The sequence below is a fragment of the Zootoca vivipara genome, chromosome 7 (assembly GCF_963506605.1).
Source record: "Zootoca vivipara chromosome 7, rZooViv1.1, whole genome shotgun sequence".
NCBI lineage: Eukaryota > Metazoa > Chordata > Lepidosauria > Squamata > Lacertidae > Zootoca > Zootoca vivipara.
Window position 1 is genome coordinate 78,755,250 of NC_083282.1, and position 27,603 is coordinate 78,782,852.

The 27,603-nt window shown below is 43.2% G+C and overlaps 2 protein-coding genes across 5 annotated transcripts in view; one reads left to right on the top strand and one right to left on the bottom strand.

Annotated features, from left to right (window-relative positions):
• Nucleotides 1-17,977, top strand: part of BCAS4 (breast carcinoma amplified sequence 4) — a 48,164-nt gene extending 30,187 nt beyond the window's left edge. For all 3 annotated transcript variants that reach the window (XM_035121285.2, XM_035121287.2, XM_035121286.2), the window contains one exon: nt 17,090-17,977. In XM_035121285.2, the coding sequence (XP_034977176.2) occupies nt 17,090-17,171 (82 nt within the window). In that variant the 3' untranslated portion in view covers nt 17,172-17,977. The remainder of the gene's footprint in view (nt 1-17,089) is intronic.
• A 987-nt stretch (nt 17,978-18,964) lies between these two features.
• The window catches only part of ADNP (activity dependent neuroprotector homeobox), a 50,557-nt gene continuing 41,918 nt past the window's right edge, over nt 18,965-27,603 (bottom strand). For both annotated transcript variants that reach the window (XM_035121281.2, XM_060277306.1), the window contains one exon: nt 18,965-24,383. In XM_035121281.2, coding sequence (XP_034977172.1) covers nt 21,246-24,383 — 3,138 coding nt within the window. In that variant the 3' untranslated portion in view covers nt 18,965-21,245. The remainder of the gene's footprint in view (nt 24,384-27,603) is intronic.

Genomic DNA, 27,603 nt, shown 5'->3' on the forward strand with positions numbered 1-27,603 from the left:
GAACCAAGTACCTTCTGTGCTTTAGCACTGAGCTATTAACTTTCCTTAAAGGATGGGGGGGCTCATTTGAGGTGAGAATTACTTATTAGCTTGGATCCCAGGATAACTTAACTTCAGGAAGTTGACAGGAAAGGTTCCCATGCTCCATCCCACCAGCCCCTGACCCTACGAATAGGTATTTTGGGGGTCGTGAGTAGTTGCAGAGGGGAAGAGGAGACAGGAGACTTTCTTTCTTTGGGCTTCCTTAAATTAGCTGATCTTTAAGCCAATGGCTTCCATTTAAAATCAGAAAAAAGGTGGCATGGCTTTTATCTTTGAGGAACATATTGATATGAGAAACTCATTTTGGGAGGCTATTTCTTTAAAATCTCACATAACAATATTTGTTGCCTGTTGCTGGTGAAGAATTGTGAATTTAATTTTGCTGGGGGTTTTAATCAAGTTTTATATATTGTGAATCAGAACACTACTTTTGGTGAGGGCGAAGTTGGTATTTCTGTGTCCCATGGTTTTTTTTTAATGAAAATGTTATACTTTAGTCTGGCTAGTGGTGAATGAATGGCTATGTATTGAATAAAATCATGGCCAAGTTTTCCATTCAGAAAGTTTCCAAAGAATTTTTATTCTATCAGTTGTTTAAAGTATTTTAATCGTCAATACCATGTGAAATTTATGAACAGAGGTTATGAAACTTATCATCTTCCTGCAAAGAAGGGTTCGTTTTCAATCTGTTTTTTTCCTTCAAGACTCCTCCTCTAGCACCCTTGCCTTTCATAATGATAAACAAGGATACTTTGCTGAATGGAGAAATGAGATTGCAGTGTACAGAAGAGATGCAAGTGAGGAATTAAAAAAACTAGATGGGACATGAGAACGTTCTCAAACTCAACATACCTACCAGAGATGTACTTGCTTTGGTTTTAACACCCCAGAATGTAAATATTTCTGCAGTCCTTTTGAACACCTACAAAATGGCAGCATGTTCCTCAATTCATAATCAAAATCTGCTATTACCCAAACTCTTAAAAACAGCAACACATTCTTATGGACCTGTTTGGTAGCAAAAAGCCCCAAGGAAACCAATTTGTTGATAAAGCTGCATGTTAGTTTTGTGTTCTTCTCCAAAGGTCCTTTTCATGTTTCCCTGTTGAAGGACTTTATATAAGATCAGCTGACTCGTGCTGCATGGAATACCTTGTGCAGTCTTAAAACCAGCATTCTGCAAGGGGAGCAGGAAGAGTATAACACGTTAAGGTCTGGCTAAACCAAGGCTCACACTGTCAATAGCAACAGGCCAGTCTTCTGCTTAAAAACGAATAAAACCTAGGCCTTCGATGGACGTTTTCAAAGGGCAACTGCTTTCAAGGCAATAATTATTTCCGGTGAGCGGAAGCACTTATGTAAGTCTCCAGCCGCATGCCGAGAAGTGGGGTGTGTGCTGCTGCGTCTGCTTTTGGCTGGGTAGGATTATGGCCATTTTCTGTAGGCTGCTAGCAGCTCTCCGGCTGTGATGTAATGGTGGTTGCAGCAAAGGTGCTGTTCTTCACTGTGGCCTATAGGAGTCATAACGTTTGGCTGATCTCTCGCCTACCTCCCAACACAAGGCATTTTCGCTCGGCTCTCAGCGCACCGCACCTCCCCCAACTCTCTCCACAGAGCTTTTCCCTGAGGCAAATTTCTTGCTGTCTGGAGTATCAAATATGCACAGGAACTTTCCCCCCCTTTCTCTCTCCCTCCAAAGGATTTCCCAGTTTGGTGGCTGTAAGGCGCAAGCAATACCTTGAAAAGCCACTCAACTTTGCTCAGGTTCTGGTTTTTTCCCCCCTGTGGTGTGGGGTTTGTCTGCTTTGCTTCGTTCAACTTTGTGCATCTATACAAACAGTAGCTCCGCATAAGCTAGAAGCACTCTCCTGCCATTCCATTTTTTTTCCCTGTGGTGAAAATGCAACATGAGCAGATGGCAAGTATTAACACACAAAACGCAGTCCTTGCCCCTAGATGCTGATTTTAACAATGATGTAGGCTTCTGTCATGGACTTGCAGCTAGTTAAGTAGTGTTTACAAGTTAATGAATTTGTTCAACTTGAATTATTTGATATGTGCTGAGGTTCGGCGATCAATGAGTCCTTGAGGAAAAACTGAGGAGTGTGAAATTTTGAAACCAGATCCCTCCCCCTCCTCTCAACGCATTCATTTGTCTACAGTGTAAATTACTCACTTTTAATATGGAGATGAAAATTAATAAGGGTGTGCAAAACCTGTTCCTTTTATTTCCACAGCCTTTTCTGCTTCCGTGTCTCTTGGCATCACACGATTGTGACACTTGTCCACCAAAGTGGCTATGCCTTTTTCACAAAGTAGATTTCAATCATTAATGTGCATCACATATGCTTTTCATGTTGCCCATTCAAAGACACAGCACCATAATTTAATGCAGATCTTTATCATTGTTGGCGCTGCAGGTGCGATTGGCATAAATGCACAACAGCTTGCACGATGAAGCTGCCTCTTTTATTTTTCTTTCTTTTTTTTACTGATCTGGTCATATTTGTAAACCTGCTCCCATTTGGGGAAAGTGGATGTGCAGTTTTGTTGTTCACCCCAAAATTGCAAATATTCACAGCATTCCAAATCACAATAAAAAAATAGAGAGAAGCTGTGCATGGCTTCCTGTACCCTAAGCTGTTATAAATCTTGCAGTGATTGGGCTCTTAGCAAATGCAGAATAAATACTATTATCATAGCACTGGCCTGTATCTGATGATGTGCTTTCTTATTTTTGATATGTTCAACTGACAAGTTCTAAACATGAAGGCACTGAATAGTGTACATTGTTATTGACTGGGCTGACGACAAACATATTTTGGAAATATTTTATGGATGGTCCCATCACACACTTTTCAGATATCAGGGATTTGGGAACATGGACTTCTTTGATGTTTGTCTCCTTTATTCTAGCTAGTTTTTATTCAAGAAGAAGTAGAAATAGAGCTCAGAAGCCTAGCCCCTAGTTTAAATATAAGTATATTCATACTTAAACCACGGCAAACCTGTGACAACACAGAGGGATGATATATGAAACACATGCTATTCTTTATCTAGAAGAACAGGCAGGCAGTGGCCTACCGTACAAAGACTTCCTTCTGGAAGAAAGTAATTGTTCATAGCTGGGTGGGTAATTTTATGAAAATGTCAACCTATAGACTCATTTTTCATTTTCATATACAGTTAACTTGTTCAATAACATTTTAAAGATAATTTCCCAAAGTTTCATTATCTGACAGTTTTTTTTCAAAATGGCGTTTTACACATGAGCAAAACAACCAGAAGCACGACATGCAAGATGACTCTGAATTTCTCTGTTCCCTCCCTCTAAAGTTCAGTTAAATATCTCTCCAATGAAATAGAGAATAGGTTAATGACCTTTTATTGTATTGACAGTTTGCTCTCTCCTGTGGTGAATATGACAAGATTTTTTTTATGTTAGGAGCACAATCAGCTGAACTTTGGAGAGTAAAACTTACTTTACTTGAGTGTTACATTAGTCACACAAAAAATACTCCCCCACCTCAAGAAATTAAAAGAAATATCATGTCTATAATTTTATTCTCTTCATTGATTTTCTTACCATTGAGAAAATGTGCATACTGCATTTTTTGTGACCAGCATAACACCACAATGGTGCAGCTTAACATAGCATAAAGGTGATGTGTGTCATGTAAACCTCTTTTTAGGATTGTCATATTTTCTTCCTTGAGAAATAATGGTTAGGGGAGCAATCCTATGCACGAGCAACTGGTGAAAAGCAAGCTAGGGTAAGTTAAGGCAAAGTAAAGTACAGCAGACCAAAACTCTGTTCCATAGCAGGGCACAAGCCCAGCAGAAGGAAAGCAAGTGAGCCTTTAAAATAGTCTTCTACTTTGGGTTGCCAAGTCACATGGCTGAGCTGGGCAGGCTTGAGATGCAGCCTAAGTCACCACTCTCTGGTCCTGCGCCTGCCACACCCCTGGAATGCCCCCCTTTAGGGTCTTACACTGGCCTTGGCTTTGCCAGCTTCAAACTAGGTGGATGAGTCCTGATTAGCAAATTAAGCCAATGTATCTTTGGCCGAGCCAGGGTCAAGTACTTGATGTTGATTGGGATCCTCTGCACCCCAATCTGCTCATTCCAGCAGATCTTGCCATAGGATTGTCCCCAAAGCCTATTGTATGTACCATTCCATCAACGCAGAACATCTTTTGGAAAAAAGAGACAGGTGCCTGCCCTCAAGAAACTTACAGAAACTGAAAGACAAGTCAGACAAGGGAGGTGGGCATATGTTGTTGCTTTTTGAAGAAAGGTAATATGATTATATGGAAGTCAAACGGAATCCGTTCTGGAAGTCCGTTTGACTTCCAAAACGTTTGGAAAACAAAGCGCAGCTTCTGATGGGCTGCAGGAAGCTCCTGCAGCCCATCGGAAGTCCCGTCAGATGTTTGGGTTCCAAAGAACATTTGCAAACCGGAACACTCACTTCCGGGTTTGTGGCATTCGGGAGCCAAAATGTCTGCGTACCAAGGCGTTTGGGAGCCAGCGTACGACTGTATTTATTAATCAGAGTCCTTCTTTAGGTTAATTATCATTAACTTCAAGCTTGGTATGGGTTGGAAAAGTGTAGAATTTATATTTTTGTACTATTTATCCACCCGTTTTCTTGAAGCCTGTGGAAGCTTCTACCCTCTTCCCCCCAGATGGATCAAGGAGGCAGGCTTATCTTGAATGGCTCTCCCTAGCCAAGGTGAATAGGTGGGATCATGTAGAGAAGGAGCAGGGAACCTTCTTGGCTCCATAGACCAGATCCCTAAAAGGATCTGCCTCCTGGACCAAAGTTGATGTCAAAATTCCATTCGCTTAGGCTTAAAGAGGGCGGAAAAGAAGCCTTTGGGGGACATTAAGATCAATGGAAGATCAGGTTTAAGGCGAAGGGAAGAGACTTCCCCCCACCACCTTTTTAACTCTGGGTTTGGACGTGCCAGAGAGCCCCCCTTTACGTTTTCTTTACTAGCTGATTGTTGTCATTATGTATTTCCTGTGAACCAAACAAATGGCACACCTTGTATGTTTTTAATGTTGTACACCGACCTGAGATCTTTTGATAAAAGGCAGAATATAAATGGAAACAACAACAACAGCAACAATTGGTCAGAAAAAACGACAGTTGTTTTTTAGCAAACTATTAAAGTCTAAGGACGTTAGTCAGTACGTTCGCACGTGAGTATCAGTACATTTTCCTGCATGGATTGCAGGCCATTCCTTACTGCACTGCAATCTAAGTTTTTGCACTAGTCACTCTTAAGTAGCTCATTTCAAATAATCGGGCGCCAATAGGTTATTTCAGAATGATTGTTGGTACATGAACATTCCTGCTAACAGAAGCAGTTGAATATCCAAAGATCCCATTGCCTTAACGGCAGCTCCGGTTGAGTGTTAAACCGCCTTTACTTCTTTGCCCTCGTGCAACTGCACTTAACCTGCAGAACACCGAAGCTCCTGTTGCCTCTTAATTCGACAAGAAAGGTGTGTGCATTTGTGTGTGTGTGTGTGTGTGTTCTCTCCTGGCCAGTAGGAGCAAAGCTTTCCTGGCCTGCCGGGGAAATTCTAGCTCTTTCTCTTTGCAGTTGCTGTGGCCAGCGGTTGCTATTACACAGTGCTTCACTGTGGTTTACCTAGCAGAGCTCAGCCTGCAGGAGTCGCCATGATTACTGCAGCTTCTCTTTCTGGCTTCCCATCCCCCATCCATGCTGCAGTGCCAGTTCTATGGTGAGAGAGAGAGAGAGAGAGAGAGAGAGTTTTCACATAGTCATACACAAGACTATTTTTATTCCCTCTTAGCTGGCTATGCCATGCCATGTTGAATGGGCTTTTTTATCCCCAGGATCTGTGCACCAATATCGCCTCCGCCCCCCCCCCCAAAAAGTTATATGGACCCCCGGGGTGTGGGTTGCAGCTGCTTAACCCTTTAATTGACAAACAGTTCTCCATTATTTCAGGGTCTGGGTTTTCTGCCTTTCTTGGGAATCAGGATAGTTTTGAGGCCACACACTGACCTTTTTGTATTATCCCCTCCCTTTTGGGTTCAAGTAGCAGAGTTTGTTTGCACAAGTGGCTCCTTTTCATAGCGGTGTAGCACATGGGTTTTGGTTTTTTTCCCATTTGACGTTAGCACTTCTTCCGCATCTGACTCCAGGAGATTCTGGGTCATGCATTAATCTCTTATCTATAGCTGGAGCGGGGATTGTAGCCTCCCTGAACTTGGTTTCCTCTCTTTGTGTAAATGTGGAGAATGGTGGCCTGCCTCCTGGTGCTGTTAATTGAGACTTTTCATTAATTGACTACCTCTGGCATCAGCTGGGAAACTGCAGCTCTGCAGCTGTCTGCCATTGTGGATACCACAGACACAGCAGTGGGTATAAGAATAGCCCTCCACTTGGGGGGACCATGCAGCAGATGGAGCATGTTTAAGCGCTTTTTGATTTGGACATCAGCATTTTCTTTTCTTCTTCCTTTCAGCACGAGTATGTCGTGTTCAGAGGCAACGCAGCACAGTCTACGTTAGAAACTAGAGCAAAATGCCCTTGCACAAAGCCCAGAGTGCCAGCAGATACAGACTGTCAAGTTGATCACAAACAGCAGTTAGAAAACAAGCAGAGGCCCTCATTTATAGACATGTCGCTTCTGGCAACATCATCTAGGAAAGCTTAGCTAAGTTCATGGCTGAAAAGAGGAGTAACCAGGGATCTTGAGCCGAACATTAGAGGTTCCTAATGTCGTAAGGACTGCCGGATTTGATTCCCAATTTCAGGTTTAGGGCTGCATGTATTATATGTTTTGCGATTTCAAGTATAGAAGCTAGCATCTGGTGCCTTTATGGTTTCCTTGGCTCTTATTTTCAGAGTAAACGTCTAGCCCCCAAAAGCCTAGAACTATGTGAGAAGTGTCTTAATGAAGGCTCCATAATTGCTATTGAGATGAGCTCAGTTCTGTGAAGTCAGCCGGTGGTTGGTGTTTTCCATGGCACCTGCCTCCTGCCATGCAGCCAATCTCTATGCCGCTCTTTCACATTCCCTACCTCCAATACAGATATGAAGTCCCCCACTTCTTTTATCCTTGCTGTGGGTGGAGGAGGAATTATTATTATTATTATTATTATTGGAAAAAAACCTTTCTTTTCCATTCCCTCCCCCCATTCAGTCCTCATAAGGAAGTCAGGGGGTGTGACCCTTAGGAGTTTAAAATCCAAAACTGTATATCTACTAAACTCATATTCCAAGTAGAAAAGGGTCGTTGATATAATTTAAAGAATATATCATTGTTTACTGTTCATAAAGATGTTGTGCTTATTCAGGATGACTAGTTTAGCCTACCCTTACCGTGATCCTTAATAAAGTGTCGGCTAACGCAGGTGGCGCTGTGGTCTAAACCACAGGGCCTAGGGCTTGCCGATTGGAAGGTTGAGGGTTCGAGGCCCCACTACGAGGTGAGTTCCCGTTGTTCGATCCCAGCTCCTGCCCACCTAGCAGTTTGAAAGCACGTCAAAGTGCAAGTAGACAAATAGGTACCTCTCCGGTGGGAAGGTAAACGGCGTTTCTGTGCGCTGCTCTGGTTTGCCAGAAGCGGCTTAGTAATGCTGGCCACATGACCCAGAAGTTGTACGCCGGCTCCCTTGGCCTATAGAGCGAGATGAGTGCTGCAACCTCAGAGTCGTTCGCGACTGGACCTAATGGTCAGGGGTACCGTTACCTTTTTATTAAAGTGTCAGGTGGTTGGTTATATATCCAAATTTACTGGGTGATGGAGATTCTCATAACCTGTTGATTTTTTTCTCCTCCAAGCACAAGTTTCTCCTGATTTTGCATGGCAGAAAGGGCTCAGTTTACAACTTTTGTGTCCAGTGCATTGGGCTTTAGTATGTACAGCACCAAAATTCTCTTCCACGGCACCCACTTTCTGCCTACCTGTGCCACTACTTTTTATATGTGCTTAAGTAAATCTGCATTTCACTTTGCTAAGTACTCAGAAGGCCTCTTCTTGGCAGTTTGCCAACTCCCAAGCTGTTTGTGCCATTAGTCTCTGACTCCACCTACACTGACTGAGGTTCTTTGTAGAATGCAGTTCATGGGCATTGGTTATATAGGCCCTTCAGAATCTGTAAACATCGGAAGGAATTTTAACAATGCCTAGTCAAGGACCAAGTTACATGTTACTTTGGCAAATGCCCGATTCCAGACCTGCATTTTCTGAGATCATGTGGGGCCAGGGTATCGAACCCTTCTCCCTGCCTGCCCATGTTTTCTCTGCAAGTTCATCTCCCCTGAGTTCACAACCAGCGACACTTTTTGATCTTTGGGCCTAGCTTAGGGGAGAAGGGAATGGGTGTGTGTGTGTGTGTGTGTGTGTGTAAACAGCTGTGGGAGGAAGACACATTTGTAGAGAATTAGTCGTGAGCAGAAGTCACATGAAGCATCTCCCATCTGCTGATGCTTTCCTATAAATGTACTGCTACGTAGGGATTGGGAATCCCAAGACTGCCTTGGATTTATTTAAAATATTGATATCCCACCTTTCTGTCTGACAACAGGCTTCCAAACCAGCGTATAAAGGAAAATTAACTCAATAATCACATCTCCCCTTTTTTAAGCCGGTGACTAATGAAGACATGGAGACAGATGCTGTAAGAATTCCCCTCTCCCCACTTCTTTGGTGTTTCTTACAAACTACTGTCGACTCGGGAGAATTCCAACGCAAAAGTGCTAGGAGTCTGACCCTCTATACATAGAAATAGATGTTGGGTATGCATTCCTTTTTTTATTAAGGTGTTTTTGGTTTGAAAAAGCCACTTGCCCCACAAACACAGATTACGATATTGAAAGTATGGAATTGTCCATATTGATCAAGCTTTGGTCCCTCACAGAAATATGAGGAGAGTTATATGGTGAAGCAGATAATCTTGTCTAATCCTAGAATGGTGGTTATGTGGACAGCAAAACCTTTTGATTTTGTGCAGATCTTCTGTGATGTGGCCTCTCACCTTTTTTTAACAATTGGCCAAGCGCTCTGCCATGTATGTTTTATTCTTTGCTTCTGTTGAGCAGCTATTAGACTGTGAACCCCAGGAGAAATAGGAACTAATCTTTCCAGCTGCTTGGACCTCAATATCGATGTAACTTTGAAAATACAGTTCCCTTGTTAGTATCATCGAGTGAGCACCAGTTAATTGTGATTTAATACAACATAGGTATTTTACGTTTGTTTCTCAGTTTTCTTAGCTTCTCAATAAGCAGTGTTTGGGAGCAAGATGAACAAAATGGAAAGTGAAAGCTATAAGTAATGTATAGGCTCCTAGAAAATGTTTCAGACTTTGAGAACATGTAAATATTAATCCTTTCATTTACCTTAATTTAGCCTGACCAGAAGTCTAGGGGTCCTAAGACAGTGGGGCAACACCAAGGCTGGCACACCAACATTAAAAAATCCCAGGGCTTGCCAATCAGAAGGTCGGCGGTTCGGATCCCCGAGATGGGGTGAGCTCCCATTGCTCAGTCCCAGCTCCTGCCAACCTAGCAGTTCGAAAGCACGTCAAAGTGCAAGTAGATAAATAGGTACTGCTCTGGCGGGAAGGTAAACGGCGTTTCCGTGCGCTGCTCTGGTTCGCCAGAAGCGCCTTGGTCATGCTGGCTACATGACCCGGAAGCTGTATGCCGGCTCCCTCGGCCAGTAAAGCGAGATGAGCGCAGCAACCCCAGAGTCGTCTGCGACTGGACCTAGCGGTCAGGGGTCCCTTTAGCTTTTACTGTTTGACAAACTACTTTCCTATTTGACTATCTTTAGAAAAAATGCTAGTTTAGACTCAGCGTCTCTCTTTGGAGTGATGGTCTTAAAGAATACCACTCTCATGCCCTTCCTGGCTGAACTTCTTAGCCTATAGATAACAGTTTCATTGATACGTCCCAAGCAAATTGTCTCATAGCAGAAGGTATGAAGGATTTCAACAGTTTAGTGTTTATGGGTCATAGGCAGGCTTGGAAGACAGTGGATTCCTAGTTGATAGCTCCAGAATGTGTGGATTATATTGACCCACCACTGCTTGAACAGTATCAATAGAGTGCATTGCAGAGGTAACCCTAGATTATACAAACTTGGATAGTAATTTATGGGATGGCAATATATTATTATTATTTATTCAATTTATATGCTGCCCTATACCCAGGGGTCTCATTTATTCTATAAATAAATCTGTCATGGAAGCTTTAGCTGAGATTCCTGCATTGCAGGGGGTTGGACTAGATGACCGTTGGGTCCCTTCCAACTCTACAGTTCTATGAAATAATAAATAAAATAGATACAAGGAATGGCTTTTCTAATGGCCCATATAGTGTGATATGGATTCTGCTGGCTGTCAGCAACATTGGCATCTCAGGCAGAAGTACCTCTCCACCCCGAAAATGCCTGGTGGCGAGTGTGAATTCTGCCCCTCATGGCTGCTGCAGATAAGAGGGCAGTGATGTGCTGGACTAGCAGGGTGCGTGGACTGCAAGCTTTCATTTTATTTTTTTAAAAGTGAAGTCACTAGGCTTAAGGGAAGATGCAAAGGAAAATGTGCAGGCAAATATCTGAGTGATTTGTGTGAGATGAGTTAGGCTGGCTGCTCCCACCTTTCATTGTTTTTAGCTAATGGACGCTTGGATACCAGGTGGTTGGAATGCCTGGGATATTAAAGAGCTGCTGTTTCCCCCATCAAGTACAATTTTTTATTTCCTGGTTCTGGCTCTTTTTATTCGCTTTGAAATATCTGCAGTTTAAAGATCTACTATTTCCCCTCATCTTCCTTTGCCCTTTAGCAGGACTTACTCCCAGATAAGTGGGTACAGGATTGCGGTCTTGGCTTTCTTGTAAGGGGCAAAAGGGTTCAGTATTACTACAAAGCAGAACTTAACTATAGTTCTGAAGTTATGCTATAAGGCATATTAATAACTTTAACAAAAAATAATAATAATCTAACCTTTTAAAAATCCTATGGCTTTGCTACTGAGGCAGAATACTGGAAAAGGGGGAGTAGCTTTTATTTTTAGCAAGCTATTAGGAAAGATGTTGATCAGATGTGCTTTTCCTTCTTATTTTACCAGTATAAGGCGAATAGTGAAAACTAAAAAGTAGAGTGTTTTGCTTTCCCTGGTCTCCCACCACCAGTGGGTGGCCTAAGGTAACTCCTCTTAGGAATCAGTCTCCTATGCACACCAACCTGGGAATAAGCTCAGCTGAATACAAGTGGGACTTGTGCATCTTAGTAAACACACAATAACCAGGTCAGATTAAGTTTGCTTGAAGTCTTGGAGTTTCGTGGGTGGAGGGTAAAAACAACAACAACTCCCTAGTACAAAGAGGCATCTGTCTGGTTAAAAGAACTAAAATTGGATGCCTGTGACGCAGAGTGCAGTCCTAACCAGTTCTACTCAGAAGTAAATCCTGTTGAAGCTAGCGGGGCTTCCTCCAAGTTAAGCGGGGCTGGAATTCCAGCCATTGTATGCCTCCTCCTGTTATAGGAGTTGGTGGCTGGTTCATGGCAGAAAGTAAGTTTAGAATGTGAAACTGTGTTTGCTCAGACAGTTGTTTCTCAAGGTTGACAAGCTGGTTTTTAGTTGTGCTTTGCTGTACAGCATCACAAGTGGAATGCAGCAATGGGGGGGGGGTTTGCTAATATACCTGGCTTTGTGTTTTTATTTCTGGTGTCTCATCACCTTTTTTGCCTGTGGATGCTATATTGCACATATATACAGTTATTTTAAAAACAGGATTACCAGGTTGCCCAAATGGTTTGTTGCTTTTTCTCTTCACCTGTTCTTTGCATGTTTAAGGGTGGGACTGAAGGAAAGCAGGGCTCCTGTGCCTTTAGCAGCAGTGTGGCAAGCACAAATTAGGCAAAGGAAACCTTTTCTGGTATGGAAATCAAATTATGGGGAAAGATTCACCTGTCAACATTGCCTCTACCGAAGCAGTTCCTTCTGTGTGGGCCAGCTCCACCCGCAGAAGAGGGTGCAAATTTGCACATGGCAAATAATATGCAAATCTGTGTCATTTGTGAATGCAGAAAATGCAATCCATGTACAGTGTACTGGGCCCAGAAAAGCCTTTTTGCACTCATTCTAGCAGTTAGCTTCCCTTACATGAGGGTGGGAACAAGTGGCCCTCTAGATGTTGTTGGACTACAATTCCCATCATCCATCCCTGACCATTGGCTGTGCTGGCTGATGAAATGCCAGCAACAGAGGGAGGGGCCACCTGTAGGCCGGTGCTGCTTTAAGATGGATAGGTAATAAAATGCATGCATTATTACCCTTCAACTTGCTAGAATAGGGAAGCTGGACCAGCAGAATGAAACAATGGTCAACTGGTAACCTTAATGCTTTAATGAAAAGAACAATGTGATCTTTAGGCTATAAGGGGGATAGTGCCCAATCTTGTTAGTTGTTTGAACACAAAAATAGCATTATAAAGATAAAAAAACTTATTCCAACCTATGGCTCAGCTCCTGAGTAGCAGTACTGCTGCTTTTCAGAGAGAATGGCCAGCTTGCTTCAAAGAGGAGGGAGCCTGGGAACTGCCAGTCACCTCCATTTTCTTCTCACTTCAGAAGCTACACATGGCTACCTGCCCTCTCTATGTTGTTCTGATCTGAGCTGCTGCCCCTTGGGTGCAGACACTGGTCACACTCCAAACTTGGGCCTCCGGAGGGGGGCGGGAAGTGTGCTGGTGTTCTTTATCATAATTAGGCCTCAGTACTGCAGAGGTACTGCTCTTTCCACATTTTTGATCCGGCACCTCAGTGGGAAGGAGGGCTGCTTGGAAGGGGAAAAGCCGAGACCAGCATTCCTCCCGTGCACTTGCTGACTCTGATTCACCAAGAGAAAAAGTCAGGAGGAAGCCACTAGATGCTGGTTTCAGTGCTGATGTGCAACAGCCTTCACTGAGCTGTGGCCCGATGCCATTTTGAGGCTGATGAACCAGGGGTGGGGGTGCTGGCTCTCAGCTCTCAAACTGTGTGACGGAGATGTGCCACTATCAGTTAAACCTCCCCTGCAGCATTTCAGTGCTTTTTGCCCACAGGGAGACTCTGTGCAATGATGGGAGTGCAGCCATGCAATGCGAAAGGCAGGTTGCTGTGACGGAGCACCTTTGCCTCACTACGGATGCAAAAGCTGGAGATCAGCGAAGAGCTGCAAAGGAACTGCAGTGCTCACCAGCCTTTTTGGCTCTGGTGCCTTCCTGCTCTGCGTTGAAGGTTTCTTGCCAAGCACAAGAAACTAACTATACCAGGAGAAGGCGGCCATCTGAATTCAGGAACACTCTCAGGCTTTGGAGGTGCAACCAAACATAGCCAGTGTCTCGGCCAGAAAAGGGCACCTGTCTCTGATGCACCAATGAAATAAAGCTACCTGCTGGGCTGGGCACTCAGGCGAGGTCCTTGGTGTCACTTTGCTACAATGGAGATACTTCTCCAGAAGTTAAAACTGTCCCACTCTGGAACCAGTGGAGAAAAGGCCATTAATGGTTTCCCTTGTAAGGTTAGGGAATGTTATTCAAGCAGTCGCCTACCTTACCACAGCTACGATTTCCTTACTACAGTGGGAGGGTCAAGTTTGATATCAACCTGTTCCAACTTCATAGCTGAATCAAATGCTTTAAATTCCACCGAGATGTGTAATCATTGCGGACCTCTGGCTGTTAGGAGAATGCTTCTGCATGGCTAAATGGAATTTAATTTTTTCTTCATGATTATAAAATACGGATTTTATTATTATTATACATGTCTAGGATTTGTGGTAGTCTCCACTGACCTAGCGTGTTGGGAATGGCGAAGTGAGATTCAATGAATTGCATTTTAAAAATATGTATATGGGGGGGGGGTGCTAAGGGTTCTTGTAGAGGAAGCTGTGAGTAACTAAAAGTTGAAGAGGAGACAGTAACATACAAAGGCCCTGTTGACTATTATTATTATTTATTATTTATACCCCGCCCATCTGGCTGGGTTTCCCTCACCACTCTGGGCTGCTTCCAGCAAAATACCAAAATACTATTCATTCCTTTCCCCCTGCCCAGTTTCTGGAGGAGGTGATTAAGAATAGAAGACCCTCCTAATAGGCTTTCACTGACAGCTGGCAGTATAGCAGATTTCACTACCTTGTGCCTCAGTTCTCTTGTCCTCAAGTATCTTGTTAAGCTGCTTTCTTGGACTGAAGTTTCATAAAGTCTGAAAGCTGCAATCATGAATGTAATTACTAGGGAGGAAGTCCAGCAAAACACAATTTGACTTATTTCCAGGTACACATGCCTAAAATGTGCTTTCAAACTCACAAGAATTAGGAATCCCCCCATCCTGTCAATCCAGAACCAGCCCCTTCTAAACAGACTTACTCATCCTTTCAGTTTTATATTTAAATGAAAGAAGATTTTTGAGTTATTATATAACAGAACAGAACAGAAACTTGCTTCCCCCAACCCCCTTCAGAGGCAGATGGTCTAAACCACTGAGCTGGCTTGCTGATCAGAAGGTCAGCGGTTTAAATCCCCGCAACGGGGTGAGCTCCTGTTGCTTGGTCCCAGCTCCTGTCCAGCTCCTGCCAACCTAGCAGTTTGAAAGCACATCAAAGTGCAAGTAGATAAATAGGTACCATTCCAGCAGGAAGGTAAACGGCGTTTCCGTGTGCTGCTCTGGTTTCGGTGTTCCATTGTGCCACATGATCGGGAAAAACTGTCTGTGGACTAACGTTAGCTCCCTTGGCCAGTAAAGCAAGATGAGCGCGCAACCCAAGAGTTGTTCGCGACTGGACTTAACTGTCAGGGGTCCTTTACCTTTACTGTGACAATGATGCAGATGCCCAACAGGCCAAGTTCAGAAAGTCATTAATTCCAAAGGGCCAGACTGAAATCATGATGCATTGACCTGCCGTCTTCCTGCCAGCAGTCAGTCCAGGCCTCACATGGTCCAGTTTTGATATGGTATTTTTGGGGGGCGGGGGGATTAAGAGGATGTTTCTAGAATATTTCATTCTGCTTCCAAGTCTACCAGTGGGGGCATTAGTATCCAAAAAGCCCATGTTTGCCAAGCTAATACAAACTACTCCTGCAGTTACAGTGGTGCCTCGACTTACAAATTTAATCCGTTCCAAAGGCACCTTCGTAAGTCGAAAAATTTGTAAGTTGAAAAACGCCATTGAAAACGCGATTTCCCATAGGAATGCATTGAAAACGGAAAAATTCGTAAGTCGAAGCAACCCTATCTAAAAATTCGTAAGTCGATAAATCCCTATCTAAAACCGCCGCGGGTCTTTTCTGGATGTTGAGACATTCGTAAGCGCGCGGCCACTACCCCCATTTGTAAGTCGAAAAATTCAGTTGTCAAGTCATTCGTAAGTCGAGGTGCCACTGTATTTACCTCCCCCAAGTTACTTCTGGTCATTGCCTAGATCAGGGGTTCCCAACAAAATTTTCTCGAGGACCCCTCATCGAGCCGCTATTATGACAAGGACCCCCATTAATTCCTAATCCTAAAATTAAAAAGTGGTTTTATTTATTTTTCAGTTGTTTTCCTTTTTCCTTTATCTTTCTTGGGGGGGGGCGTTGGTGTGGTGGTGGCTGTGTGATGGCCGTCGGGGGGTGGGGGGGTTTCCCTCTGGAGGGGGGGGGAGGTTTCTACCCTTTCACCTGGGTTGAGGGTGGTGGTGGGGCCTTCTCTTCCCTGTCGTCCCCTCTTCTTTTCTCCTCCTCTGGGGGTGGCTGTATTTGCGGCGGTAGGAGCGCCAGCGCCAGCAGGTTCGGTGCGGCCTTTGTTCTTCGGGTCCCCACGAGGCTCCCCGTGTGGCGCACAGGAGCCGCGGGATCGGGGGCCTTCGCTTGGGGGGGCTCCTTCCCCCTCTTAGGCAGCTAGGGGTGATGGCGACTGCAGTCGGGAGGCAGGCCCCCCAGGATCGTTGCGCGGTGGGAGGTCTCGGGCCACGGAGCTCCGCTCGGCCGTGTGCCCTCGGCTTCGGCCCGGCGGGCCTGTGGGGGGCCTCAGCGGCTCCTCGCTTGCTCCGCCGGACGTTTCCGACACCCACGCGGTCGCCGCGGGGTCCGCGGCCTGGAAGGCAGTTTCGGGCCTCTAGGCCCAGGGGTTCCGCCGAGTCTCCGGCCGGGCGCACTCAGCCTCGGTCCGGTGGGGTCGCTGGGGGGCCTTCAGCGGCTCCCCGGTGATCCACCAGGCTTGATTGGCGCCCGCGCACCGCCGCCGGCAGTTCCGCCGGTTCCGCCGGGCCAGAGGCTTGGCATCTAATAGCATCTTGAGGACCCCTCTGGCATAGCTCGCGGACCCCTAGGGGTCCCCGGACCACCTGTTGGGAACCACTGGCCTAGATGAAGAAAAGCCAGAAAGGTCTTTCACTCACAGAAAGATTTCAGTGTTAATTTACTGTTTAAATGCCTCAAGTAGCACAGAATTGAAACAAAGACCCAAGAGCTTAAATTATTGAGTGTGATACATTTACAAAACAAAAGCTTCAAATGGTACAACAGAACTTGATACATCCACAGATTAAGAGTTCGGGCTGATACAAAGCAAAGGCAGCAAAATTTGAGGTGCTTGAAGGACTTGCCAACAGGATAGGTGCCATCTTCTTCTGCACCAAATCAAACATCAGATTACTTGATTTTCAGCAATTTAACATATGTTCAAGAGGTAATTTGTCACAAATTGGTTCTTTCCCTGACCAGTAAATCTGCAGGCAAGGCAACTCAAACTTAGACTTATATCAACTTTTGTCTGGTTCTCATGCTGCTAACAGGACTAAAGCTTTTGGGGTTTGTTTGTTTGTTTACAACTTTTACCATTAGTTTGTTACAGCAATTTGAAATATTCAGAATTCCCAAATTTATTTTTGATGCTCAGAAGACCACTTCCACTTAGATATTATGTACAATATACATTTAAATTTGTTTTAATCTGTTAGGCGCAATTTAATTTAAATCTAATTCTTTGGCGACCAGCTAAGGGAGAACTAATGTTTTTCTTCTTTTTCAGAAACATGCCACAGCTTCACAGCACACTTACAGCCTTCCAGAACTCTACAGAACTGAAGATTATTTTCCTATCAAATATATAGGCAGCAAGTACCAGAACCACTAAGGCTGCATTTGAGAGAACTTGATCTGAACAGCTACAGGGATAGAGTAAAATAGATGTTAGACCAAAGAAGGGAAGAGGGGTAATAATTCTGCCTTGTTATCTTTTCCGTGAGGGAGAAACTAATCCCCAGATTTGCTGGTTTTCAAGTATTGATGGTCCTTGCACTATGACAAAAACTTCATACATTCTTGTTGCTTTGCTTCCATTCGAGACAGATTTATGTAAACAAAGCAGGAATAGCACATTTAAGATGTCAAAATTGGATGAAAATTACTTACCTTAAGTACCATCGATTGCAGCAAGGAGCTATTTTCCTATTCTGTGCCTAACTGCTACAATCTTTCATTTATACCAAGGCTGTTGCAGTGTAGAAATCCTATTTTGAAAGTTGCCTAAGAAAGTGGCACAGTCTCACTTACTCCCCGCCCTTCCAAATAGCACATATATTCAAAATTCTTCTGAAATGTAACTTGCAATGGTTTAGTTCTGGAAAATGCTCGTTATTGAACCAGAGCATGTTCAAAACAAGCAAATTAAAATACGTAATACAAACTAAAGAGACCATTGCATCAAGCGTCTTATTTTTGAGGCGTGAACCTTTGGTTACAAGCTCAACCACAAAGGTATAAGCAACCAGAAGCAGTACATATAAGCCATACGAGGCAGACTACCCCATATGAAACAGGGTACTGCTCATATACAGGGCCGGCCCACCCATGAGGAAAGAATTCTGCCTGAGGCAGAATCTACACGACAGATCCCAGTGTAGATCTCTATTCCCGATACAGATCTCCACTCACCCTTCTTCCCTGGCAGGGAGGGGGGCACCATTTTGTGGTTTGCCTCAGGTGCCAAGGTGTCTTGGGCCAGCTCTCCATTAAATGCGATTTTAAAGCATTTTCTGATCTCTATAAAAAGCACTTCCCTAAAATGGGATGAAATGAATTAACACGTCATTTTAACTAAGGCAGTTGATCAGCACATGGGCCTTTGTGTATATGGTTCTGCTTCTACTGAAATGAATGGCACTGTCGGGATGCCTAAATTCTGTCATGTAGCTAAGAACAAGCTGTGTATCTGTATTTATACTGTGTACGTACACAACTGTTACTGCAGATGTTGCAATTACAGCTCAAACCATAGGATCTTTCAGCTCTTTTCATTGGTTTTGCTCACAACAGCAATGGACTGTTTAGAACATTGAAGACATGCACAACTAACGATGCACACTGACACAACTATTGCTAATTTCTGGAGATGTAGATTTTAGACTACAGAAGTAAACGACTGTATCCTTTCGAGTGAACTGATCAATACTGAAGGCTATATTAAAAATATATGATCAGACTGCTGCAATCTATTGATTTTCATGAATGCAATATAAAATGAAAGCAATCTTGCTCATCCAAGGTTACCCATGAGGGCTCCCAAAATGTCTTTAGAATCATGTTGCCTACATCTGACGGTACACCTGGCTTCTTATTATACTATCATGTGCATAAAATTTAAAAACCAAGTGTGAAAACTTTTTTTAAAAAAATGACATTGGTGCTGCATTACACATACACAAATTATGCTGCAATTGTGAAGAAGTCTGGCATAAACCAAAAATGAAACACAGAAAAGGAGTAGGTTCTGTTGATGTAGTTTAGGACCTATGAAATGTTATGCAAGTATATGTGGCAAGTACCTGGAATACATCCTATTAGCATATGGAATGCTGACACATTAGGGAGAACTCTAGCAAAAAGGATTTGGGTTTTTTTTGGGGGGGGGGTTGTAAAAAGGTTAAGAGGGAGTGAATACAAACAGTACTTGCTTCAAGGGCAGCAGTGCAAGTCATATACTTTTATGTTCATGGCAGGCTGTGGCCTGGAATATGCAAGTTGGATTTAATTGCTTTGTGGTCGACTCCAAATACCTGATTGACTGCCAGGAACTGTCTAATACCTGCTTATATCCATGAACTGGTAGGGGAAAAACTTGCAAATATACAGACTAACTTACCCTCCTCTGCAAAAGTAGTCAATATATATCATCAGAATGATTGTAAGGTTTCTTAGGAGCTTTTGCCTTATGAGTCCACCACTATCAGTTGCTCAGGCTGTATTCTTGCCGCTTCCTGCTAGAACAAGATGCATTCCTGATTCCAGCACATTGCAACATAATGAAGCAAAACTAAGATGTTTAAAAACCTTTTTTTGCACAAGTTAGGTCTTAGAAAAAGGGGGAAACATTTACATTTTTCAATAACTGAAAAAAATGAGTAAGCTGTGTCACTTGAACAGAATGGTTTCTGAACAAAGTTGAAACTGGGATGTTGGAGTATTTTTTCTATGCCTATCATTAGTGTTCTCGAAGCTACCAATATGAGTCTGACCAAACTGCGGGAGGCGGTGCAAGACAGGAGTGCCTGGCGTGCTATGGTCCATGGGGTCACGAAGAGTCGGACACGACTAAACGACAACATCATTAGGGGAAGCTACATATCAAGTATTCACTCCTAGCATGGAATAAGATGCCCCTGGTATATTACTTTTAACATTTGCTGATAAATGCATGAATTGTATTTGAAATATGTGATATGTGAACACTTCCCAAAGTTACAATGTTCACTACTGCCTTAATTTATCTTCATGTTGCGTATCTGCCCCATCTTTAAGCATACATTTAACTTCCCCACAGAAAGCAATGAGACTTTAAAATGCTTAACTTTAAATTGGCTGTGCTGCATATTTGCACATCAGTTAACCTATATAGTCTTTTACATTTGTATTTGTCTATTACTTGATTGAGGCTCCATGGGATTCGTTTTCATATAGGCCACCTATTGTGATTTGTATGAGACTGCTTCAGCAGAAATCTTTCATTTTCTCAAGGCATCATCATCCAAGATTGCTTCCTTTCAACAAAAGCCAACACAATGAAGCAGTTTTTAGAATGAGGGATGCAGACCTTGTAATAAAGCAAATGTTTACATTAAGCACAATACAGCAATTTATTTAGATGCTTAAATGAATACAAAGGGGAAATAAAGATCACAAATTATCCATACTACAACAATGTGTCATATATTAGATGGTATAAATGAATACAACACCATGTTGGTGTTAACTAAAGATAAAACTAAATATCCAAAAATGCAGCACTCATTTCCGTATGCTGCTTTAACACAGTACACTTTTATACAGATCTAAAAGGTGTCAAAATTAGTAGCTGCAAACTTGTTTCTTGCATGTGATTTTTTTTAGCTTAAAAGATTTCAGAAAATGGCTCTGAAATTCATAGTCATCAGTTGTAATGTCAAGGATATTCAAGAACAAGAAAATTCTATAATACAATAGAGTCCAGATATACTTTTATGTTGCTGGCCTCTGTTTTGAGATTGTACAAGGTTATGTGCAAAAACTAAGTCTGTCAAAATTCTTACTATAGCAGTTTCAAGCTTTTTGCTAGGTAAACTAGGTACAGCATTTATTACACAGCAGGGCAACACTAAAAAAAAGGAAAAAAGAACCAAATCTATGATGGGTACACAATAACAATAGCATAAGCATCACTTGAATAGGTCTAAAAGACTGTACAAATATACATTTCAACTATTCAGAATGATACATGAAAAAAACAATTTCCCCAGAGTCCTACTATACACATTGAATTGGTAGCTCATATGTTGGCCCTAAAACTACCATGTGAAAAAGGGTAATGTTTAAAAAGACATACAGCTGAACATATACAGAGTGAAATATGTTGAAAATGCCAATAAAATAAAACCTTTGCTTTTCTTCAGTGAGCAACTGGGAGCCACCAACATATCCATTTTCACATTAAGTTACTGTGCTCGTCACAGCAGATACTCTCAAGTGAGATTTGCCAACAGCATACTTTGAAATAAGAACTGGAATCGGTGCGGCTGCCTCGCAGCCACTAAGCAGGTGACCTTGCATTCAAAAGGCAGTACCAGTTTACAATGAACTTTAGCAGTCATTCTGAAATGAAAATGTTTAGACGGTTGTCAAGTGGAGGATACGGAGTCTCGAGGTTTAACAGCTTATGCTTGCTGACTACTTAGCTCTACCCCAGTTAGGGTGCTGTGCATCGATTCCGTAACCCCATCAGTCACACTGTCAAACTGTTCTCCATCCTCGCTGTCAATTGTGCTGTTCTGCCACTCCATCTGCTGATTTGACAAGCTCTCTTCAATTTCTGTTGCATTTTTCCACTGTGACTGGTCCTTGGACCAAAACTCGCCCACTTTTCCATAGGAACTATTCTTCCACTTTGACTGTTCTTCGTCACTCTCAGAGGCAGCACCTTTAGTTTCTGCAACTGGTTTACTATTAGTAGCATCTTCACTTTGGGATGATTCATCCGTCCAAGTTTCTGGTTTCACTTCAGATGTATTATCTTCAAAGTCAGACACTTGCTGAGAACCAGGTACGCTTTCAGACGGCGATGCTTCTACTTTCCATTCAATGGGATCATCTTGATCTTCTTGGTCACCTTCACTGTCTGAACCTTCAGCTACCAGCTTTGTTGGTTCTTCTGCAGAGCTACTCTCTTTGTATTTTGGGTCTCCATCCTCCTTTTGGTCTATTTTTTCCGGGGACTCCAAAGTGGCTTCCTCAGTTGTCTCCTTAGATATGCTTTCATCTGGTGTCTCATTTATACTATGAATAGATGTTTTGTGACCAGAGTTAGACACAGATTCTGCAAATGGACTATTGCTTTCATTGAACTCCTGTTCTATGTTCTCAAAACTGTCTGAGGAACTTTCATTATCTTTCTCTAGGTTTATCTTTTTATCAACAGTTTTGCTAGGATTGACTCTGGAATTCTCTTCGTCGTGGTTCTCAAACAACCACTCGGCATCAAAATCCATTTCGTGTTTAACTTTGTTCAATTCTTTCATGTTGAAACCTAGCAAGACACCCAGTTTAAACCTTTCACAATCTCTAACGCATTTCTTTCTTTTGTTGCTGAAGTGTGAAGCAATGTCAGATTTCCAAAGCCAAAGACTGGCAGCTAACTTTTCAATCTCCCTCCGACTGGGATATGGTTGCATATTGAAATACTTGGTGAGAAATGTTTTTCTAGCTTCGTAAGAATCATCTTCATGACCCTTGGGATCTAAAGCCAGCACTATAGGATCTTCAGGCTTCTCCTCAAAGACGGAAGGGGAATCATCATCATCCATTTTTCTTTTCTTCAACAGAGAGAATTCCATGTGTTCATAAGTACGTTTCACAGGTCCTGCACCTGGAGACTGGCTTAGTCGGGAAGGAACATTACCTTTGTCTTGACCGTTCTGAGTCTTCCCCACACCCCTGCAGTGGACAAGGTGCAGGGTTATAGTTGAGGCAGTCATGTTACTCGTGTACACTCCAAGGCAATGAATACATTTATATGTAAGCTTTTTCTCTACCGGATGAACTGTTTGAATAACTTGATGTCTCTCCCTTAAGTGATGTGCCAGTGCATCAGAAATGGGTCCTTTCAGGATTGAAAAGCACAAAGGACAAAGTGTTTTCCCCACATCCTTTTTGTAGGGGACTGCTGCTTGAGGAGAACTTTTTACAGGTACATCTGTCTTCTCCTGAATTTTTGGCTGTGGTTTTGGTGCAACTGGAGCAGTATTTTGAGCATGGTAAGCAACAGATTCAGCAGGGGCATCTCTCAAGTTGTAGGTAGTTACAAGTAAGTGTATATTGGTGTGACTACCCTGCTGCAATGTCAAATCAAACGTTAGCGTGGAATCAGTTTTGGGCCCCATTTCTTCATCGACATGAACCATTCGCATGTGAGCAGCCATCTTCTCAACATCATTGAATGTTGAGCGGCAGTAGGGACAAGATAGACCATGGATTAACATGTGGTTAAGCAGCGTGTCAGTAGGCAAGTAGCGATTACAGTATAAACATTTGCTAGTAAAATTATGTATTTTCATGATGTAGTTAGCAACTGCAGGCACCTTTTCAGCCTTGTGCTCTTTCTCAAAATGAACACTGTACACGTTTTCAGGGAACAGCTCATTGCAGATTGTACAAATTTTCCATTTCTGAGTTGATGAAGTATTGGCAGAAGTGGTACATATAGGGCCAACGGCAAGAGGCTTGGGTGTGGACTGGGCTAATACTCTGGATGCTGCCGGAGACTGACCTAATGATGTTGATTTCAGTGAGCCTGATGAAAGTGAAGAGGAGTTGGCAGATTGAAGAGAGTACCTTGCTGTAGCCTGCGATCTTGGTTCCCCTCCAAGAGGGTAAGGTCGCCCGTTTCCACTTGGGGAATACTGCTTCATTGATTGAGACTGCTGGGATAGGGAAACTGGAGAACTACCTGTTAAACCTAGCCTTCCTCCCGTGTGACCAACGTAACTTGGCGGTACCGATTTCACACCATAGTTGTTCTGTTGCAAATGAACGTTGGACATCATGTTTACTCCTCCAGAATTTAATGTAGGCTTTGGTATATTCAGTCGATTCATCATTTGCTGTGATGGAAGAGACCGGACATTTCCAGGGGACAGGGCACCCATCCTCTGAGGAAGTCCCATAGGCTTTTTATCCTGTGGTTTTGGAGCAATTAGCATTAAAGGTTTGGATCTTGGAACTACCACATTTGTATGCCCTATCATTGCTGTCACTTGGTATCCTATACGCTCGTGGTCTTCGATAACATGCTGTACTAAAGCTTCATATGACTTCGGCATAAAAAGGCAGCGTTTGCAGTGAATCATGCCCTCTTCTCGGGAACTTAAGGGTACAATCCCATTGAGTGACTTCTCACTTCCCTTTGCTATATAAGGTGCAGCAACATGCTGAAAATGTTCCCTGTAAATGTGCTTTCTAACTATTTCGTAGAGAGGATCTCGGTAAGTGCACTTCTTACAGTAATAAACAGCTTGTTCTACACTGTCAGCCTGCTTAGGTTTAAGGCTATCATGCTTGTTTTTATCTTTAAAAGTGCTGATGCCTCCACTTGGTGTATTGGCATTTGGAGCATGAAATATTTTAATATGTGTTTCCAAAGCCTTTTTGTCTGCATTGAAAGTACAGTAGGGACAATTGAGAAGGATCCTGTTTTCAAAGTCTTCACTATGAACATTCCGGAAGTGACTTTTGTAGGCAGAAAAGAACTTTGAGGAAAATGGACATGCACTGCAGCAAAAGGGTTTTGTCCGATAGTCCTTAAAAACAAAACAAAAAAGAAACTTAAGTATCAGAAAAACAGCATTTGATTTGCATTCCCTTTCCTAATCCTTCTGACTCACTGGATCACGGCCTCAAGGCAAACTTATGAAACTACTACCCATTTAACATTTTTTTATGCTGGCAAAAATCAGGCAATTCATCGAAAAGTCTTTAAGAAAGAAGACTGGTCCTAGACCACAGAGAAATACATCTTCCTTATTTTTGATCATTCAGCCCCTGCAAATCAAGCATTACAAACCAAGACAGCTGCCTGCTTAAGACGTAATAGGAAGCCATGGGTTGTACCCTATGCTGGTGCTACTCAGAGTAGACCCACTGAAATTAAGGAACATAAGTTAGCCATGTTCATAAACTTCAATGGGTCTACTCTGAGTAGGGTTAGCATATGCTACAAACCATGGTTTCCCATTAAGAGAACGAGCTGCAGTGAGCTTTGGGCTGCATGCTTCCTCCACCCTTCCCCTGCAACTTTGTGCTTGAGGAGACTGAAAGCTTCACAGAGCCACATCACTTTCAAACTAAGGGTTTTAAATTGTGTAAGGAGCCTCCACAAGTAAAGGAGGCTCCCAGTTTCAGAACTTGATCCCCCCAACTTGTGGAAGACTTAGGACATGGCTTCTATTGAGCTCAACAACGAAAGCAGCTTCCCATTTCCTCTTCTCATGTACAGAGAAGTAATGGGAGAGCACAGAAACCTAAGCTGTGTCACCGCATGTTCTCATAACACGAAAGCGCAGTTTCCCACTATATCTGAACCAGTCCAGTGATTCATCAGTGTATACCAGATTCTCAAGCAGTGATAAATACTTAAGCATGCACAAATTCTTTTTTATAATCTCTATTGGTGCAACATCTAATTATGGCTTTATCAAAGTTTCCAAACTTTCAATCGGATACACTCTGCAACTACCGTATTTTTCGCTCCATGGGACGCACCTGACCATAGGACGCACCTAGTTTTTTAGAGTAGGAAAACAAGAAAAATATTTTGATTTCTTGAATTGTCCTAGGCATAGCAGCCAACTCCTAGAGGCCTAGGTGCCTTTGCCCCCCACTTAAATATTTGAGGAAGCTTCTTTTGCAAAGCGGGAAAGCTCCATTTTTTTGAGGATCAGCTCAAAGTCGTGCAGCTTTTTTTCAAATGGGAAAAGCCCCGTTTTTTGGGGGGACGGGACAGTCCAGCTCAGAGATGTGCATCTTTTTTGCAAAAGGGAAAATCTCCACTTTTTAGGATCAGCTCAAAGTTGCTGAGTTTCCTTGCAAAGGGAAAAAATCCTGTTTTTATGGGGTTCAACTTGCAGTTCTGCAGCTTCTTCTATAGGAAAGGAAAGGGACCCATTTTGACAGTTTCCAGACAGATAATCCAATCAGCCAGTCACATGTCTCCCTCTGCAGACAACAACTGAGGCCTAGGCAAGGGGCCATGAGGGGAGCTAGCTCTCTTATCTCCCTCCCCGATCGTTTGCAATCAGCTGCTGAGCGGGTTCCTTTCTCGTTTGCTAGTTAGCCTTTAGCTCTTTCTTTACAAAACAAAACAAAACAAAAAACCCATACATTCGCTCCATAAGACGCACAGGCAATTCCTTTTACTTTTTAGGAGGAAAAAAGTGCGTCTTATGAAGCGAAAAATACGGTAGATAAACTCAGATTGCTCCGGTAAATATATCCTGACACTTCAGACATCAAACCATGGTTTGTGCTAAACTTAGTGTGGAACTCAAATCACTGTTTTGAGATTCCAAACACACAACAGGCAAACCATAATTCAAGGCTGCTAGACTGCTTTCATTTTCTGCACTCTTAGTTTCATAAATCACAGATTCACTCCTCTCTATCGTGTAGCAGCTTCTGCAAGGAAAACAAAAGGCCATAACTATGGTCTGTCAATTCATTAATCACGCTAAACCATAGTTTATGCCTTGCAAACTAAATTATGGCTTACCAGCTCTAGTTTGTTGGCCTATTACAGTGAGGGGGGGAAGTATTTGATCCCCTGCTAAATTTGCCCGTTTCCCTCTGACGAAGAAATGACCAGTCCATAATTTTAATGATAGGTTTATTGTAGCTGTGACACAATAACAACAGGAAAAACCCCAGCGATTGATGTGCATTATAATGAGTGAAATAAGTATTTGATCCCTTTGTAAAAGATGACTTAATACTTGGCAGAAAAACCTTTGTTGGCAATTACAGAGGTCAGACGTTTCTTGTAGCTGGCCACCAGGTTTGCACACATCTCCAAACACGGCGAGATGAGTTGATGCCAAAGAGCTTGATTTTGGTCTCATCTGACCACAACACTTTCACCCAGTTCTCCTATGGGTCATTCAGATGTGCATTGGCAAACTGCAGACAGGCCTGTACATGTGCTGTCTTGAGCAAGGGGACCTTGCGGGCTCTGCAAGATCTCTGTCCTTCATGGCGTAGTGTGTTACCAACTGTTTCATGATGACTATGGTAGGGTTACCAGACGTCCCTGGTTCCCAGAGGCAGTCACCAGATTTGCAAATGTTTTTCTGGACAAATTCCATCCCCGGAATGTCCCCGGATTTCATTAAATGTCCCCAGGAAATGATGATGCCAACAGGAGCAGCCAGAATCAACTCAATTGTTTGGTGGGGAGAAGGTGATTGCAAAGCACAAGCACAACTGCAAGAGACGGAAAATCGGGAAAAAAAGCCCCCTCTCTCTCCATCGGCCTCATTTACATCTCCCTGGATGGCATCCTGGCCTCTGGCAGGATCCAGTTCCAACCCGTCTTCAAGCTTCGCGCCCCCCCCCCCCGCTTCTCCCCTCTCCTCGACATTGCTGCCCCATGAACAGAGATCAAGAGTAAAGCTGGTTGCGCTCAAAGCAATTGGGAAAAGAAGAGAGACAGAGAGGGAGAGGAGGGCGGGGGGCAAGTGAAATCACCTTTAAAAGAAAAAAAGAAAAGAAAAATCCCAGTGAATTGTATTGCCAGCTCCCTTTCGTCCATGCACCTCTCTCTCAGTGTGACTGGGGATTGCAAAGTCCTAACACGGACTCTCCACTAGCTCTGAACTGGAGCCACCTCCAGCCTCCACCTCTTCTGGCAATCTCCACCCCCTCTCTTTCTCTCTCTTCTACCCACCCCCGGGCTCAGCTAAACATATAAACATATTATCATGTATAGAAGCAGCGGCAGTCAAAAAATATAGGGGGGGGGAAGGAGAG